Source organism: Phyllobates terribilis, unplaced genomic scaffold (assembly GCF_046119375.1).
Source record: "Phyllobates terribilis strain yellow unplaced genomic scaffold, ASM4611937v1 Scaffold_12__6_contigs__length_324123572, whole genome shotgun sequence".
Lineage (NCBI taxonomy): Eukaryota > Metazoa > Chordata > Amphibia > Anura > Dendrobatidae > Phyllobates > Phyllobates terribilis.
In genome coordinates, this window is record NW_027362772.1 from 38,343,118 (window position 1) to 38,361,397 (window position 18,280).

At 43.4% G+C, this 18,280-nt stretch overlaps 1 protein-coding gene across 4 annotated transcripts in view; it reads right to left on the reverse strand.

Moving 5' to 3' along the window:
* Window positions 1-1,361: 1,361 nt before the first annotated feature.
* Window positions 1,362-18,280, reverse strand: part of LOC141173013 (sialic acid-binding Ig-like lectin 8) — a 56,677-nt gene continuing 39,758 nt past the window's right edge. Inside the window, exons 6-9 of one of the 4 annotated variants that reach the window (XM_073657639.1) lie at window positions 3,976-4,087; window positions 2,427-2,457; window positions 1,575-1,637; window positions 1,362-1,465 (exon numbers count right to left, since the gene is read on the reverse strand). In XM_073657639.1, coding sequence (XP_073513740.1) covers window positions 1,382-1,465; window positions 1,575-1,637; window positions 2,427-2,457; window positions 3,976-4,087 — 290 coding nt within the window. In that variant the 3' untranslated portion in view covers window positions 1,362-1,381. The remainder of the gene's footprint in view (window positions 1,466-1,574; window positions 1,638-2,426; window positions 2,458-3,975; window positions 4,088-18,280) is intronic. The other 3 variants (XM_073657636.1, XM_073657638.1, XM_073657637.1) reach the window with 3 other exon arrangements.

The following is an 18,280-nucleotide window of genomic DNA, read 5'->3' on the forward strand; positions in this document are numbered from 1 at the left end:
ATTCCTCAATACAAGGGCGTTTTTCTTACCTAATCTTGTATAAAAGCTTTTCTACTACTGCAATCTGATAAGAAGTCTTGGGTTCTCTATGTCTTATATTTTTTCTCTCATTATATGGGACTATTCTTTTTGCCATATTGATCTTGTCATATTGTTGGTCTTCTCCTTTACACAACCCAAATTATATGGTGTGTTTGTATTATCCATGATTCCATAATTATTGCATTTATTTAAGCTGATATTAATTTAGTCCAGTTTTAAAAATATCTAAAGATATTTTTCACTCAATCATCGTGGTTGTTATTTATTCTGGACATAGCCCCTATCAGTGAATGCTAGTATTACCTTATTTGCTATGCTTTGTTAGGTGAATTTGTATATTTTTTCACTATTTATTATTTTGTTCTATACGCATTGCATCTGATGAAGGTCAATGATTTGATCGAAACTTTACGTTTTCGCTGTGGATTTCAGCTATAACCTTGAATTGCAATTCTTTTTGAGCGCTAAGTTGTTCAAGATTGTCTTCATAAAGGGTTGGGCTCCTATTTGTGCATCAGCATACCGGGAGTACCTTCTTCTACTATATAGGGTAGAATTTCAGGATCGGCACACAGAGTCATGCGCCACTCAGAAGATGCATCGAAATTATTAAGTGACGTGTACTTCCTAATGAATTAGTTCCCTTGGACCCCAACAAGACTTGCATAATGCGAGCATCTGCAACGCCATTCAGAATGAATCAGCACAGTTGTTTTTCGATATCAATTGGACATTGCCACAAATATTCAACAAGTGTGGGGGGGGGAGTCTAAATATTGTATCTGTTTTCTGACACCAATCTTAGTGCTAATAAAAAGAGGTCCTGCATAGAGAGATCGTTTGGAATCATTATTAACTATTTTGAAATAAGTTTTCCAAACTAGACATCCACATTTATATTGGCTCCAATATATTAATGTCTGAGCAGCGGTTCATATTACAAATGACGCATAAAGGGGCAGCCAGGGTCACAAGACTACATTACTACTTTTTGAGATTGACCCCATGATCCTTTCAGCCCATTGCCTTCAGTTTTCATTTAACTACCTCTCCTATGTCAGAGGGGCTTTTATGCAATAGGGATCGACCTGTCCTCTATAATAATTTAGAGGTTTTCAACGTTGGACACGATGACCCTGGAGGTCTCTTCCAACTCTAACATTCTCTGATTTTATGATTCTAACACTTTTTTCTTTTTCGATCAGCTCTTAAGACAATGAGACATTCAACGGAGATCATTCCGTTATACTAAAAACATTCAACCAGTCAATCGAAATATATTTTTTCTCTTACAAAAGTAAAATAATAGACCCCATGGTTGCATCAGACGGTTTTATTATCATCTATGTTTTTTCTGGACATTTTCATAATCATTAGCTGCACCAACATCTGATCTGATGGCAGTGTCTGCACGGGCCATAGGCTATAAAACAAAATACAAAAATTCATATAAATAAGCAAAAAATTCAAACTAACAATAGAATTGTACAAACCAGTGAACAATAGTGTTACAACAACAGGATCATAATTACCTTCAATTGATCATATGTACTTGTAATTTCTGACCTCCTCACATCTGTATATGTGGCTTCAGTCTGCAGGAATAAAAAGTTGTGATTGAATTCAATCTCAATGACATCTTAGAGAACAAAGAAAAAACTTTCAAGAGTATTTTTTAATGGAATGCTTATGCTTTAACCTAAAAATGATTGCAATCGGACCTGTATAAAAATGTTGCCCCATTTGGCTTTGAAAGTTTTTGACTGGAGAATGAGTTAATCAAGAACCCATCAATTAACTTCCGATAGAGCATGTGTAACTCAATTATCAGTCTTTTTTTTATTACTTTTTTCAGCTGATTTAAGACAACAGCAAAGTTTAGCTTAACTATGATGTGGTTTGGAGTCATGAATGAGTTCACAAAAAGACAGATACGGGATTCTAAACGCCCATCAGAACGAGAGCATTGGAGATTCTAAATTAACTTATTTGCAACCAGTAATGTGCAAGCAAACCAAAAGCCTATAAAAGCCAAATAGTGCAACATTTTTAATAAAACGTAATTGCAAAAAGTATTTTTAACCCCAAATAGACACATTTAGGTAAAAAAAAACAATATTGTTTTAGAGAAGAATACAAAGGATCCCTCTCTTCTCTCTTTGATATCCTCTTTGGCCTTAAGAAGGTCACTGAAAAAAGTGGTCTTCATTATCTTCATGCCTGATGAAGGGGGTGGACCCCCCCATGAAACGCGTTGTTTTAATCAATAAATCCTTTCTGTACTTCAACGGCTTCATCTATTTTGTCAGAAGTGCTCAGAGACATCGTCCCCATTTAGTTCCTGCTACCTATTCATCTTTTAATTATCTTAGTGTGACACATACCTCAATGCTCGTTGGCTTCCCCTGTCTTTTTCTATGGAAACAGTAAATATGTCACAATTATTTCTGGGGTTAACAAGTTAGAAGGAAAAAGGAAGTATTGACAAAAAGTGTAAATATAGTTACATTTCAGTAATCACATTAAACCTGCAGAGGATTCTGGCAGCAAATGTTCACTTTGCCTGCAGTGTCATCCCAGGGCGAGATACATTTATTGGGCTGTTTATGTTGGTATTGAAGAAACTGGGTCCTCCGTATAAAACTGACACAGTTATGTCAGTTAGAATCCAGAAACCCAAAAGGTTACTTCAGAAAGGCTTGGCTAAGCCACTCTGTCAAATAGATCCCAGAGGAACACTAGCATTCCCTATTTAACCTCTACTAATAGATCTGGACATACTAAGGGGTCACCTGGGTTGTGTCCACAGAGTGGCTGCTGGCAGGAGGAGCGCGCTTGCAGCAAGGATGGTCAAACAAATCCAGTGCAACATCAGGAGAAATAAAACAGGGTACAGAAACAGTAGACAAAACTAAAGTTTGAAAGGAAGCCAAGCTCACATACCAGAAGGTCAATCAAGAGAGGAGTCAGAAAAGAAGAAGATCACAATCAGGAAGGATATTGGACAAGACAAGGTCAAGATAAAGCTGGATCAGAAGCAGGATATCAATAGGAATTGCACTAGAGATGTCTCAGTTTAAAGCCAGAGTCACAAATCCGTATTCTCTCTTCCTAATGAATCAATCCAATTATGCTAATAACATGCTGATCAAACTCATAGTTTGATCGGAGTATCATCAGAGTGTGATATGATTTTCTCAGATGTGGAGAAGGTGGAAAAAAATTCTCCATCTTCTTCATACTGTCAGTCCGTGAAAATCAGACCATATTTTGATGCCGTCTGAGTGCGGTTCGATTTTTTTAACCGACTCATTGACTTTCATGACCAAGTATGATTTGAATATCGGACGCAAATCATGCATGCTGCAATTTTTTCCTCAAACAGACTCACTCTGAGGAAAAATAAATCGGATGCGTGTACGGCGCCATAAAATATGATTGGTCCAGGTGTGATCTGATGTTTTGTCGGATCACACTATGATCAAAAATACGATTTCCTGCACTCTCCCTGACTGAGCACAATATCTGTCAGTTTGCAGCAGAATACTAGGAGTTTAATACAGGTGTGATGCTACCCGAAAGGCCACAGCAAGGAGCTAATTACTTCTGCTCGGCTTCTGGACTGCAGCCCCAACCCTTAGTCTTCCTGGGTGGAATCACAGATCCCAGACATCTTCTCCAGAGCCAGAATCAGAGAGCCTGTTGAAAAAATCAGGCATTGCTGGAGCAGGTCAGGATGGTGTTGTGAAAGATGCTCTTTGCAGATGGTCTCTGCTTTAGTTGATGGAGGTTACAAAAAAAAACACCCCATCATGCTAACCCATAATGCATCAATTGGGTGTTTAAAAACGGTTTTATAAACCAGACAATTGACATATAAAATATGTAGGAATTCACAGTCATTAATGGTTATTGAGTATTAATGTACATTACCTCCAACAAGCGTACACAAGCAGTACAAGAAGTAGAAGGCAAAACGTGCCAATTGTTGCTGGAAGGATAATGTGTCCATAATGGATTATAAATGAATCTCTGGATCCTTCAACTGCATGGAAATAAATATTGATACAACAGATTAAAATGGAACTATTCAACCCAAATCATAGCCAAGGAGTTGTATACATGGGTGTAAAGATCTGAGGTTGTGGGTTGTAAGTAATCACCTAGGCAGGTTAACGATGCAACAATATTTTATTTATCACAGCCATGGTAAGAAAGCAATTCCAGGTAAATGGCCAAAATACAGTTCTCTCAGTCCTCAAGTTCCCAATCTGGGTTCAGTAGTTCCATTGACTTTGTATAAGGCCATACTCACTGTCTCCCAACTTTTGGTTGGCAAACAGATTTCGTATCTCCATACAGTATAGTCCGTAGCCACAGTCCATGATCCTCTAGATGGCAGATAAAACAATGAAAGCACAGGTATCCAGTAGCAGCAGTCCTTTTAAGAAAGTTTAAATCCAAACGACATAATCCACAATGGTAACATGTTTATCCATCCATCCTTCCAAGTCCACGGTCTCCATCCTCTTTCTTCAAACCTTCCACACAACTCTTAGACTAAAACATGTCTCTTCTTTACTTCCCTGGGGTCAGCCCCCTCCCAGCTCAGAAGTGAACACCCTCCCCCTTAAGCATTTACTGTTAGCTAAAAACAATGAAGAATATTCTAGAAGCCTTCATCTGAAACTGCATGTAAGACCCCCTGTAGTGACGACTTCACTGTGTCTACCATCTACACACACATAACGAGATTATTGGCTTTTGGAACAATGGTTAGATGCTCCTGAGATACAGATATCCTGAGATACAGATTAGTGGAATGCTGGACATTTTACAAGTGAATCTAGTGCACATACTGACAAGTTAGCAGAACTATATAAAACATAACAAGTAAATCACTAATCAAACACAATAATAATATTGACAAAAATGGTGGTCCGTTGCTGGAAAAGTATCAAAATCTTTAGTAAGTGGGCAACTCCTCACATACCTCCCCACTTTTTCAGCAGGGACACGAATGTAAGTGGTCTTGCCTTCATGAGAATGAAACTTTGTATCATCCAGTTTCCTCAAAGCATATTCCATGTCGTCCTTGTGAATATACTCCACAGTCCTCATTCCACCCTGGTATACTTCAGTGTAATAGACATCTCCAGCTTCTCTCATATGGTCTTTCAGATCCTGCCAACTCCCCAATGGGGGAAGCCCTGAGATGAGGACTCTGTATTTAGTTCACTGGATCAGGGGTCTGTCCTTTCCACGGGGTCCTCCAAATCCCCCCCCATGATCCCCAGTTTGTCCTGGGAAACTACTCACGTGCCAAATGAGAACCAAACTTGTATCCAGAGTGCTGACACCCAGTTAGGGGGATGGTCACTTGGCGGCCTGGTAAAGGGAGCTCTGGGTATACATTATCTGGGCTGAAAACCAGACAATGTGAACTGAGGTCTAAGATGGCAGACATACAAGAAACAGAGGCATGTTCACACTAGCAAAAAAGAAGCAAGACAAAAATATATCTCATACCCTACCATAATTATATATAAATGTAAAGCAAAATTGCATAATAAATATAGGGTACTTAGTGAACTATTTTTGATCAAAAAAAGTATACAAGCCGCCCCACCAGCGGCAAGGTGACCCTAAATTGGGACGGTACCTATACTGCCTATATTAAAAACCGTACTGTATATCAAAGTTGAAGTAATGCATATAAAAGGGTAGACAAATAGGACCGGGTCCCAACTCCAGACCACCTAGGCCCGTGGTAAGCTACATATATACCAATCAGCTCAACAAAGGGCATGCCACACCCTTAAATTGCACAGAATGCAAACAAGTCAAAAAAACAGACAATGTGAACTGAGGTCTAAGATGGCAGACATACAAGAAACAGAGGCATGTTCACACTAGCAAAAAAGAAGCAAGACAAAAATATATCTCATACCCTACCATAATTATATATAAATGTAAAGCAAAATTGCATAATAAATATAGGGTACTTAGTGAACTATTTTTGATCAAAAAAAGTATACAAGCCGTCCCACCAGCGGCAAGGTGACCCTAAATTGGGACGGTACCTATACTGCCTATATTAAAAACCTTACTGTATATCAAAGTTGAAGTAATGCATATAAAAGGGTAGACAAATAGGACCGGGTCCCAACTCCAGACCACCTAGGCCCGTGGTAAGCTACATATATACCAATCAGCTCAACAAAGGGCATGCCACACCCTTAAATTGCACAGAATGCAAACAAGTCAGAAAAACAGACAATGTGAACTGAGGTCTAAGATGGCAGACATACAAGAAACAGAGGCATGTTCACACTAGCAAAAAAGAAGCAAGACAAAAATATATCTCATACCCTACCATAATTATATATAAATGTAAAGCAAAATTGCATAATAAATATAGGGTACTTAGTGAACTATTTTTGATCAAAAAAAGTATACAAGCCATCCCACCAGCGGCAAGGTGACCCTAAATTGGGACGGTACCTATACTGCCTATATTAAAAACCTTACTGTATATCAAAGTTGAAGTAATGCATATAAAAGGGTAGACAAATAGGACCGGGTCCCAACTCCAGACCACCTAGGCCCGTGGTAAGCTACATATATACCAATCAGCTCAACAAAGGGCATGCCACACCCTTAAATTGCACAGAATGCAAACAAGTCAAAAAACCAGACAATGTGAACTGAGGTCTAAGATGGCAGACATACAAGAAACAGAGGCATGTTCACACTAGCAAAAAAGAAGCAAGACAAAAATATATCTCATACCCTACCATAATTATATATAAATGTAAAGCAAAATTGCATAATAAATATAGGGTACTTAGTGAACTATTTTTGATCAAAAAAAGTATACAAGCCGTCCCACCAGCGGCAAGGTGACCCTAAATTGGGACGGTACCTATACTGCCTATATTAAAAACCTTACTGTATATCAAAGTTGAAGTAATGCATATAAAAGGGTAGACAAATAGGACCGGGTCCCAACTCCAGACCACCTAGGCCCGTGGTAAGCTACATATATACCAATCAGCTCAACAAAGGGCATGCCACACCCTTAAATTGCACAGAATGCAAACAAGTCAAAAAACCAGACAATGTGAACTGAGGTCTAAGATGGCAGACATACAAGAAACAGAGGCATGTTCACACTAGCAAAAAAGAAGCAAGACAAAAATATATCTCATACCCTACCATAATTATATATAAATGTAAAGCAAAATTGCATAATAAATATAGGGTACTTAGTGAACTATTTTTGATCAAAAAAAGTATACAAGCCGTCCCACCAGCGGCAAGGTGACCCTAAATTGGGACGGTACCTATACTGCCTATATTAAAAACCTTACTGTATATCAAAGTTGAAGTAATGCATATAAAAGGGTAGACAAATAGGACCGGGTCCCAACTCCAGACCACCTAGGCCCGTGGTAAGCTACATATATACCAATCAGCTCAACAAAGGGCATGCCACACCCTTAAATTGCACAGAATGCAAACAAGTCAAAAAACCAGACAATGTGAACTGAGGTCTAAGATGGCAGACATACAAGAAACAGAGGCATGTTCACACTAGCAAAAAAGAAGCAAGACAAAAATATATCTCATACCCTACCATAATTATATATAAATGTAAAGCAAAATTGCATAATAAATATAGGGTACTTAGTGAACTATTTTTGATCAAAAAAAGTATACAAGCCGTCCCACCAGCGGCAAGGTGACCCTAAATTGGGACGGTACCTATACTGCCTATATTAAAAACCTTACTGTATATCAAAGTTGAAGTAATGCATATAAAAGGGTAGACAAATAGGACCGGGTCCCAACTCCAGACCACCTAGGCCCGTGGTAAGCTACATATATACCAATCAGCTCAACAAAGGGCATGCCACACCCTTAAATTGCACAGAATGCAAACAAGTCAAAAAAACAGACAATGTGAACTGAGGTCTAAGATGGCAGACATACAAGAAACAGAGGCATGTTCACACTAGCAAGAAAGAAGCAAGACAAAAATATATCTCATACCCTACCATAATTATATATAAATGTAAAGCAAAATTGCATAATAAATATAGGGTACTTAGTGAACTATTTTTGATCAAAAAAAGTATACAAGCCGTCCCACCAGCGGCAAGGTGACCCTAAATTGGGACGGTACCTATACTGCCTATATTAAAAACCTTACTGTATATCAAAGTTGAAGTAATGCATATAAAAGGGTAGACAAATAGGACCGGGTCCCAACTCCAGACCACCTAGGCCCGTGGTAAGCTACATATATACCAATCAGCTCAACAAAGGGCATGCCACACCCTTAAATTGCACAGAATGCAAACAAGTCAAAAAACCAGACAATGTGAACTGAGGTCTAAGATGGCAGACATACAAGAAACAGAGGCATGTTCACACTAGCAAAAAAGAAGCAAGACAAAAATATATCTCATACCCTACCATAATTATATATAAATGTAAAGCAAAATTGCATAATAAATATAGGGTACTTAGTGAACTATTTTTGATCAAAAAAAGTATACAAGCCGTCCCACCAGCGGCAAGGTGACCCTAAATTGGGACGGTACCTATACTGCCTATATTAAAAACCTTACTGTATATCAAAGTTGAAGTAATGCATATAAAAGGGTAGACAAATAGGACCGGGTCCCAACTCCAGACCACCTAGGCCCGTGGTAAGCTACATATATACCAATCAGCTCAACAAAGGGCATGCCACACCCTTAAATTGCACAGAATGCAAACAAGTCAATTTTGCTTTACATTTATATATAATTATGGTAGGGTATGAGATATATTTTTGTCTTGCTTCTTTTTTGATTATCTGGGCTGACCAGGGTGATTTTAGATCCAGAGTCCCGAAGTCCCTGGGTCTCCTCTAGTGTTGAGCCACCCCATAGTGTTCGAGTTCGGTTCGTCGAACACCCTTGTGTTCGCCGAACTGTTCGCTGAACTGTTCGTCGAACACCTTCAAACACCGTTAAAACCAATGGCAGGCAAACAAAAACACATAGAAACACATAGAAAACATCTTCAAAGGTGTCCAAAAGCTGACAAACTGCTCAGAAGACAAAACTAACACATGGAAAAGTGACAAGTACATATAGTCATGAGAAAAGAAAAGAGGTGGAGGAGTAAAAGGAGGGGGAGACACAGATATAGGCATGTCATGCCCTTCTAAAATCCAAAAAGTGAGAAGCCGACATAACCAGTCCGTTCCTGCCTGTGCCACCTCCGTGTCGCTGGGTTTGTGCCAGAGCCGCGGTGGACCCTGACGGCCAGCCCCCCTCTCCCAATACTGGTGCCTGTCCGCTGGTGGGTCGAGCGAGCCCCCCTGTGTTGGAGGCAGGTCTAAGCTTTTTAATTTAAATTGTCTCTCTAATTTGAATGAATACACTTTAAATCCTTTTACAAGGATCTATTGGAGGGCAAGTCTCATGCCAGCAGCCGTGTAATTCCAGCTCCAGTAGCGTCCACTAAAGCGTCCACTAAAGCTGCTACAGTTAAAAAGCTTTTATAAGGATCGAGCTTGGCGGTTCACCGCAAGGCGTCCTACCGCCAGTCCCAGCCCCTATGCCTTGGGGTGCCTCCTGATGCTCTTCACTGAGTATCCCGAGGTCCCGAAGCATTTCCTTTGAAAAAATTAAGTGTCCAAACTACAGGTGGTGTAGCTTGCTTAACAGCTGGGATAATCCGCTGACTAGCAGACACTGCTACTAGGCACAAAGTATTTCCTGGGCTAGATGCAGTTAAAAATTTGTAATTAGAAACTCTCGTTGGATGCTGAGAAAGCATTCCATAGAGTCTCCTGGCACGCCATATATTATTCTCTTAAAAAGCTTGGGGTAGGGGTCTAGGAGACCCTTTTATAGCCAAAATCACGGCCCTGTATCGTAATTGGTCACCTAGGCTGAAGATAAATGGAACTGTAGCACCCCAAGGGCTCGGTTGCTATAGAGGTATTGCACCTCACCCAGAGGTGTGATATCTCACTCTCAGGTAAGGATGGAGTGTGGATCAGGAGCCCGACACCTGCATGCATTACACCACATTGCCGTGGGGCAGGCCGACCAATATGCCCCTGAGATGGGCACGACAGTCCCTGTCCCTGGCTGGAGTGGGGGGAGGGAACACTGAGGAAGGGGAACCCTGTAGTGCAGGAGCAGGGAGGAAGCAGTTCATGGGTGCATGGAGAAGGGAGTATAAAAGGTGGGCACCATCTTAGTTCAGTGCAGAGAAGTCTGAGCAGAAGTGACAGGGAGCAGGGGCTCTGCATGAGCTCTGCTCCGGAGGCGGGCCTAGTAACAGAGGCCCAGGCCTGGAAGAGGGAGAAGGAAGGAAGAGGAGCAGAGAATGCTCCAGGAACGAGGAGCGAAGGGATTCCAGGGGTGCGGACGGGCGAGTCACCACCGCACGCCCTAATCCACCTGCGTTGAGGGGTCAGGTCAAAGCGGGAGATCGGTCCCCGAAACTAGTGGAGGCGGGCTACGACCCTCAGCTAGAAACCGGAGGCTGTGACATTTTATGTGGCGCAGCCCCTCGCTACACCCGCTAGGAAGGCACCACATAGGGTCAGGGAAACTGGCGCCAAGTTTACCAAGAGGAGGCCCGAGGCAGCCGGACAGAAGCGTTGGTAAGAAAGGCCAGACAAAGGACACACAAAGGGGGTCCTGTGAAGCGCTACAAAGTTATCTGGGAGTTGTCTGAGACCCTCACCTGGTGAGCACAGTACGACGTGGGCAGCCGTTACCTGCAGAAGTGGTCTGGATAATAAGAACTGTGAGTAAAGGCCCTGGACTGCATCACTGACTCCGTGTCGTCACTGCTGCTGCCCTGCACCATCACCCCCATCCTCCGCATACACTGCCCTGAGGTTATACTCCTCATGTGGGGAGTTATCCTATGCTCTGCTGCACCCACAACACCAGCCTCAGCGGTCTGCCCTGCAGCGGCGGTTCACTCTGACCGCAATCCACGGGTGGCGTAGTCGGACATTTAAACATCAAAACCACATAAATAGTTCCACCACTGCTTTGACCGCCTTGAGCCACGTAACCGGGTCGCCGCCACGGAGACTACAAGCACCAGCATCCACCAAAAAGGGTCCGGCTCCGGGCGTCCCAAGGCCCAGGGGGCGCGTCAGAACATTTTCATCACCTTTCATAATCACCAATGGGGCAAGGCAGGGATGTCCTCTGTCCCCTCTCTTATACATCCTAGTGACGGAGCACCTGCTCTCATCAATTCGCCATAACCCCAATATTAGGTGGATTGAGGTGGGAGGCACCGAGTACAAGTGCTCTCTATTTGCTGATGATGTCCTGAACCACTGGTGTTTTGTGGAAAAGCACATGTACACTGTGTTCCAAATTATTATGCAAAAAGTGTTTAGGAGTGATAAGGGAAGAATTTATTTGTTTGTCAGTTAAACTCATTGATGGTGATATGTGCAGGGCTCTTTATATCACTGTAAGCAATTGCAGACACCTGTGCTAATTAGTTTGGCAGGTGTGTCCAATGAAAGGCAAGACTACTTAAGAAGGCTGTCCCACATTATTAAGCAGCCTACATTTTCTGCCAAAATGGGAAAGAAAAAGGATGTGTCGGCTGGTGAGAAGCAACAAATTGTGGAGTGTTTAGGTCAAGGCATGACTACAATCAACATTGTGCGATGATCAGGATGAAGTGTCTTGGCAATCAAGAAGTATGTAGCTGATTCACAGTACACACGTGTGCGTGCTGATAAGGGCAAATTGAGGGCTCTTTCCTACAGGCAATTACGTCAGGTTAAAAGAGCAGCGGCAAAAAAGCCTTGTCATAGCAGCAGACGAGTTTTTGAAGCTGCTGGTGCCTCCAACGTACCCCGAACAACAAGATGCAGGGTCCTTCAGAGGTTTGCAGCTGTGCGTAAGCCATCCTGTCGACCTCCTCTATCCACTGCACACAAGCAGAAACGGCTCCAGTGGGCCAAACAATACATGAATACTGACTTTAAAACTGTTTTGTTCACGGATGAGTGCCGTGCAACGCTCGATGGTCCAGATGGATGGAGTGGAGGATGGCTGGTTGATGGACACCCCACGCAAACACGGCTACAGCGCCAACAAGGAGGAGGTGGAGTAATGTTTTGGGCTGGAATCATGGGGAGAGAGATTGTCGGCCCCTTTAGGATCCCTGAAGGGGTAAAGATGAACTCCATAATGTATGTGGAGTTTCTCAAACAGCACTTCCTGCCATGGTTCAAGAAGAAGAACCGTGTAGACCACAGCAAGATCATTTTCATGCATGATAATGCACCGTCTCATGCTGCACATAACACATCTGCATCTCTGGCTGATATGGGCTTAAAAGGGTACAAACTTATGGTGTGACCCCCATGCTCCCCTGACCTCTACCCCATTCAGAACCTCTGGAGCATCATCAAAAGGAGTGTCTATGATGGTGGGAGGCATTTCACATCTAAGCAACAGCTCTGGGAGGGTATTCTGTCCTCATGCAAAACAATTGAAGCAGAAACCATCCAAAACCTGACAAATTCAATGGACGAGAGAGTTCAGAAGCTCCTTTCGAACAAGGAGTCCTATGTGCAAATGTAACATCACCTAGAATAAAGTTTTGAGTTGAAAACTGTTTGATTTCAGTTTCTAATAACCTGCTGATGCTTATAATTTCAAAAATGACCATTTTTTTGTTCTTTCTTAAAATGAAAAGGTTGATCGAAGAGTGTGGGGGATCTAAGAGTGTGGCAACCCAGCAGTCATGATTCCTTTTAATTCTGACAATCTGAGGGTCATGTTGCAGGTAGTGCAGCAAGAAGGCACTCATGTGTCTTGCGCATCTAGGAGCCCCAAAATTATTTTCTGGGCTAGATGCAGCTAAAAATTATTATTGATTAATAGATGGCCTAATAGAATCAGTACTGCACACTGCTACAAAGCCCTAATTATTTTCCAGCCAAGATACAGATAAACATGATTAGTAATTTGAAATTTTAAAACGGTTGGTGAGGTGATTTTAACCAATCATCAAGCTTTTACTCTCCCCAGGATGACACAGGGGTAGAAAACTCGTTTCGGATCCATGATTTGTTCATCTTTATGAACGTGAGTCTGTCTACATTATCAGTGGAGAGCCGCGTGCGCTTATCTGTCAGCACACCACCAGCAGCGCTGAACACACGTTCAGACAGAACGCTGGCTGCGGGGCATGACAAGATCTCCAAGGCGGAAGTGGCGAGCTCCGACCATTTATCCAGATTGGAAGCCCAAGAAGAGCAAGGGTCCAGTGACACAGTCATGGCTTCAATGTTTACTTGGAGATACTTCTGTACCATCGTCTCTAGGCGTTGACTATGTGTCAGACTTCTTGTCTCCTGTGGCCTTGCAAAGGATGGGCTAAAAAAGTGGTGAAAAGATTCCGCAAAATTGATGTTACCAGCAGATACTGCGTTTCTGTTACGGTTTGAGTGCTGAATACTCGACGGTCCCATGGTTGGCAAGTTGGAACTGTGAGATTCACTACGTGTACCACTGGTGTTTTGTGGAAAAGCACATGTAAGATCCTGCAACAGTGTCTGCTGATACTCCTGCATGCGTGCATCCCTTTCTATGGCAGGAATAATTTCTGCAAATTTACTTTTGTACCGGGGATCTAACAGTGTGGCAACCCAGTAGTCAGGATTATTTTTAATTCTCACAATTCGAGGGTCATGTTGCAGGTAGTGCAGCAAGAAGGCACTCATGTGTGTTGCGCATCCAGGAGCACCAAGTCCCTGTTGTGTTGGTGGCGAGGTAACAATCATGCTTCCTTCCTCTGTCCTCTCCCCCCAACCTCGCACAACAGAAATGTGATCAAGGTCTCCCTCATCTGATGAGTCTTCCATCAGTTCGTCCTCCACTTCTTCCTGGGCTCCTGCACCTTCCTCACTAGTTTGGTTGCTACCATGCACCCTGGTAAAACCATCTCCCCCACCCTCACATGCCTGCCGCCTTGGTGCTGCCGACCGTCTGGACCTTGCAGATGTTAGCCCTTCCGCATACAACTCCTCCTCCTCTACTTCCTCCACCTCCTCTTGTGCCACCAGTTGACTCCAAATTCTGTTTAACATGTGCTCCAGCATGTAAATCACCGGAATAGTCATGCTGATAATGGCATCTTCAGCACTAAACATCTTCGTCGCCATTTCAAAACTGTGCAGAAGGGTGCATAGGTCCCTGATCTGAGACCACTCCTCCAGCGTGATTTGCCCCACCTCTGGATCTCGTTGGCCCAGGCTATACGTCAGAACGTTTTGCAACAGGGCTTGTCGGTGCTGCCACAGTCGCTGCAACATGTGCAAACTTGAATTCAACTGGGTAGGCATACCGCATTTTAGCCGGTGAAGTGGCAGGCCCAACGACTTCTGTAGAGATGTAAGTCGCTGAGCTGCGGGATGCGAACGGCGGAAGTGAGCACACAGCGACCGTGCCCTCTGCAGAAGGCCATCTAGTTCGGGATAGTGGGCTAAAAATTGCTGGATAACCAGGTTCAACACGTGAGCCATACAAGGCACGTGTGTGACATTGCCCCGGCGAAGGGCCGCACCCAGGATTGCAGCATTGTCGCACACGGCCTTCCCTGGTTTCAGGTCCAGTGGAGACAAACATTCATGAAATTGGTTCTCCAGAGCTGACCAAAACTCCTCAGCTGTGTGACTCACATTTCCCAGACATTTCAAAGTAAAAACCACCTGATGACGTTGAGCCCTACTGCCAGCATAGTAAGGAGGTGTGCAGGATCCCTTCTGCGCAGTTAGAAAGCTTGTGGCTTGACCAGACAGGCTTTGGGTGCAGGTGGAGGACTGAGAGGAGGTTGAGGAGGCAGAAGCAGTGGAGGAACTTTGAGATAAAGAAGATTGACGCACAACTCGTGGGGACGGCAAGACTTGGACAGCAGCCCCTTGTCCTGCTGTCACCATACCTACCCAGTGTCCAGTCAGCGACATGTAACGCCCCTGTCCATGCCTACTTGTCCAAGTGTCTGTGGTGAAATGCACCCTGTCACACACAGAGTTTCTCAAAGATGCGGTGATGTTGTGCGCAATATGCTGGTGGAGCGCAGGCACACTTTTCTTTGAGAAGTAGTGTCAACTGGACATCTGGTACTGGGGCACTGCGACGGACATAAGGTCTCGAAAATCCTCTGTGTCCACCAGGTGGAAAGGCAGCATTTCTGTAGCCAAGAGCTTGCAGATGGTGAAATTCCACCTCTTAGCTTTCTCATGGCTAGGGGGAAATGGTCTTTTACTTGTCCACATCTGAGGGACCGAGGGCTGGCTGTTGTGCTTAGACGGGGTTGAGATGGGTGTCCCCGGCAAACTGCGGGTCTGTGAGGAAGATGCAGGCGGACATGTTAGGTTGCCTTGATCCAAAGGTGGTGCTACCAATGTCGGACAGCGCTCAACACCAGCTGGTGTTACTACCTCCAAAGAAAATGATGACCTGCCAGTCACGCTGGCTGTTGCGGGTAAAGAGGTGGCAGGTCTGCGTCCCAAAACAGGTGTGACTGCTGTCCCCCCAGTCACAGAGGATGAAGAGGCCGCGGATGCACAAGATGTGGCAGATGGTGGTTGGCCCGGCCGGCTAGGCCGCATTGTAGCACAGTCAGCTTCCCACTGCAACTTATGCTTCATGTCCATGTGCCGGTTCATGCATGAACTACTCAAACTATGTATTTTTTGGCCTCTACTTAGCTTTTGCTGACAAATGTTACAGATAACACGAGTTGGGTCATCTTTATCGATCTGAAAAAATGTCCAGGCTATGCAAGGCTTAGCACCCATGCGACCCGAAGAGCCACCACAACTTGTGGTCCAAGGCAGAGTTGTGTTTGAGGATGCAGTTGTTGACATGCTTCCAGTACTACGTCTCTGTCCAGGAAGGCGCAACCTGACCACATCGTCACTAGCATCCTCCTCCACCTCCTCTGCTGACCTCATCTCTTGGCTGACTGTGGGTTGACAATAAGTGGGATCTCCAACCTCATCATCATCACCCTGTGTGTTATCACACCCGTCGTCCTCAGAGCCAACCTGTTCCTGCCCTGACAAAAAACTAAAGTTGTCGCTCCAATCAGGTATTTGAGTCTCATCATCGTCTTCCTCATTGTCTCCACCAACAGGAGTTACAGTTTTGGAATGAGGGTCTACATTATGGTCAGAACCTTCTGCGTCTGGTCCTGGATCCGACTCATAAAGATTCTGGGCATAAGTGCAGATCATTTCCTCGTCTGGATTCACAGAAGCTCTGGAGCCGACCTCTGATTCCCAGGCTATAGTATGAGTAAACAGCTCTGCAGACTCAACCATCTGTTCTACCCCAAACTGAGACGGGCAGCTGGAGATTTGGGAGCTGTGAGGAAGCAAGTGCGATTGGGGTGACACCTCTGAGGACTGGAGTATTTGTGATGTTGAAGTTGAGGTGGAGGAGAGCCCACTTAAAGGAGCACTTGATATCCGTTGAAGCACCTGCTGTTTTTGCGCCTCATCTGGAATTTGTAGCGATTGGCGGAGCCGTAAGAAAGGGATCTTATCACATTGTCCGCTAAAAGAAGTAGACATTTTAGTTTGGCTGGAAGATTGTCTTTCTTATGCAGATGTTACTGTTGCTTTAACACCTACCCCACGGACACAACCTTTTTTCCCCTTCCCAACACGCCTATTCCCCTTTCCACCAGCAGCAGGCCTTTTTACACTCATTTTGGTGGTTAACTAATTCACAACTCTGGAGTTGTTTGCACAAAAAAACAATGGATGGGAACCGAGCAGAGCTGAGTGGCCAAACTGTGGTATTAGGCCAAAATTATTGACTGGGTTAGATGCAGATAAAAATGATATTGAATTTGCAACCTGATGGAGGTCAGTATAGATGGACTAATAGAACAAGTCCCACACACTGCTACAAGCTGAAATATTTTTTCAGAGCTAGATGCAGAAAAAAATTAGATTGAATTTGCAACCTGGTGGAGGTTAGTATAGATGGACTAATAGAACAAGTCCCACACACTGCTAGAAGCCCAAATATTTTTTCAGAGCTAGATGCAGATAAAAATTATTTTTAATTTGCAACCTGGTGGAGGTTAGTATAGATGGACTAATAGACCAAGTCCCACACACTGCAAGAAGCCGAAATATTTTTTCAGAGCTAGATGCAGAAAAAAATTATATTGAATTTGCAACCTGATGGAGGTCAGTATAGATGGACTAATAGACCAAGTCCCACACACTGCTAGAAGCACAAATATTTTTTCAGAGATAGATGCAGATAAAAATTATTTTTAATTTGCAACCTGGTGGAGGTTAGTATAGATGGACTAATAGACCAAGTCCCACACACTGCAAGAAGCCGAAATATTTTTTCAGAGCTAGATGCAGATAAAAATTATTTTTAATTTGCAACCTGATGGAGGTCAGTATAGATAGACTAATAGAACAAGTCCCACACACTGCTAGAAGCCCAAATATTTTTTCAGAGCTAGATGCAGAAAAAAATTATATTGAATTTGCAACCTGATGGTGGTCAGTATAGATGGACTAATAGAACAAGTCCCACACACTGCTAGAAGCCCAAATATTTTTTCAGAGCTAGATGCAGAAAAATATTATATTGAATTTGCAACCTGGTGGAGGTTAGTATAGATGGACTAATAGAATGATGCTATGCCCAAAAGGTTTTACTTCACTAGGTGCAGTAAAAAAATTGGTATTCTATACACAGGTGGTGTAGCTTGCAACACAGATAGGCTACTCCACTGACTAACACACTCTTCAATAGGCCAAAAAGGATTTGACTTGCTAGATTTAGCCAAATGCTGTGAAAAAAACTTGCACAGCACTGGCACAGACCTGCCTGGCAAAAACTGATAGGAACTGATGTAACTTAGTCCAGAAAAGGACTGCAATTACAATTAGTCTTTACTCCCAACCTATCTATTTAAGAGCACAGACCTGCCTGATAAAAGTCGTAGGAAATGATGTAACCTAGTCCTGAAAAGGACTGCAATCACAACTCTTCCCTACTCCCAAGCTATCTGTAGATTTGTGCGAAAATTGGCTTGAAATTAACAAGGTATAGCGCACACAGCAACAGCTGTGCCGTCTAACACGCAGCTGCAGCAGTGAGAAAATGGTGGCGACGGGAAAATGGCAGGGTCTTATAGG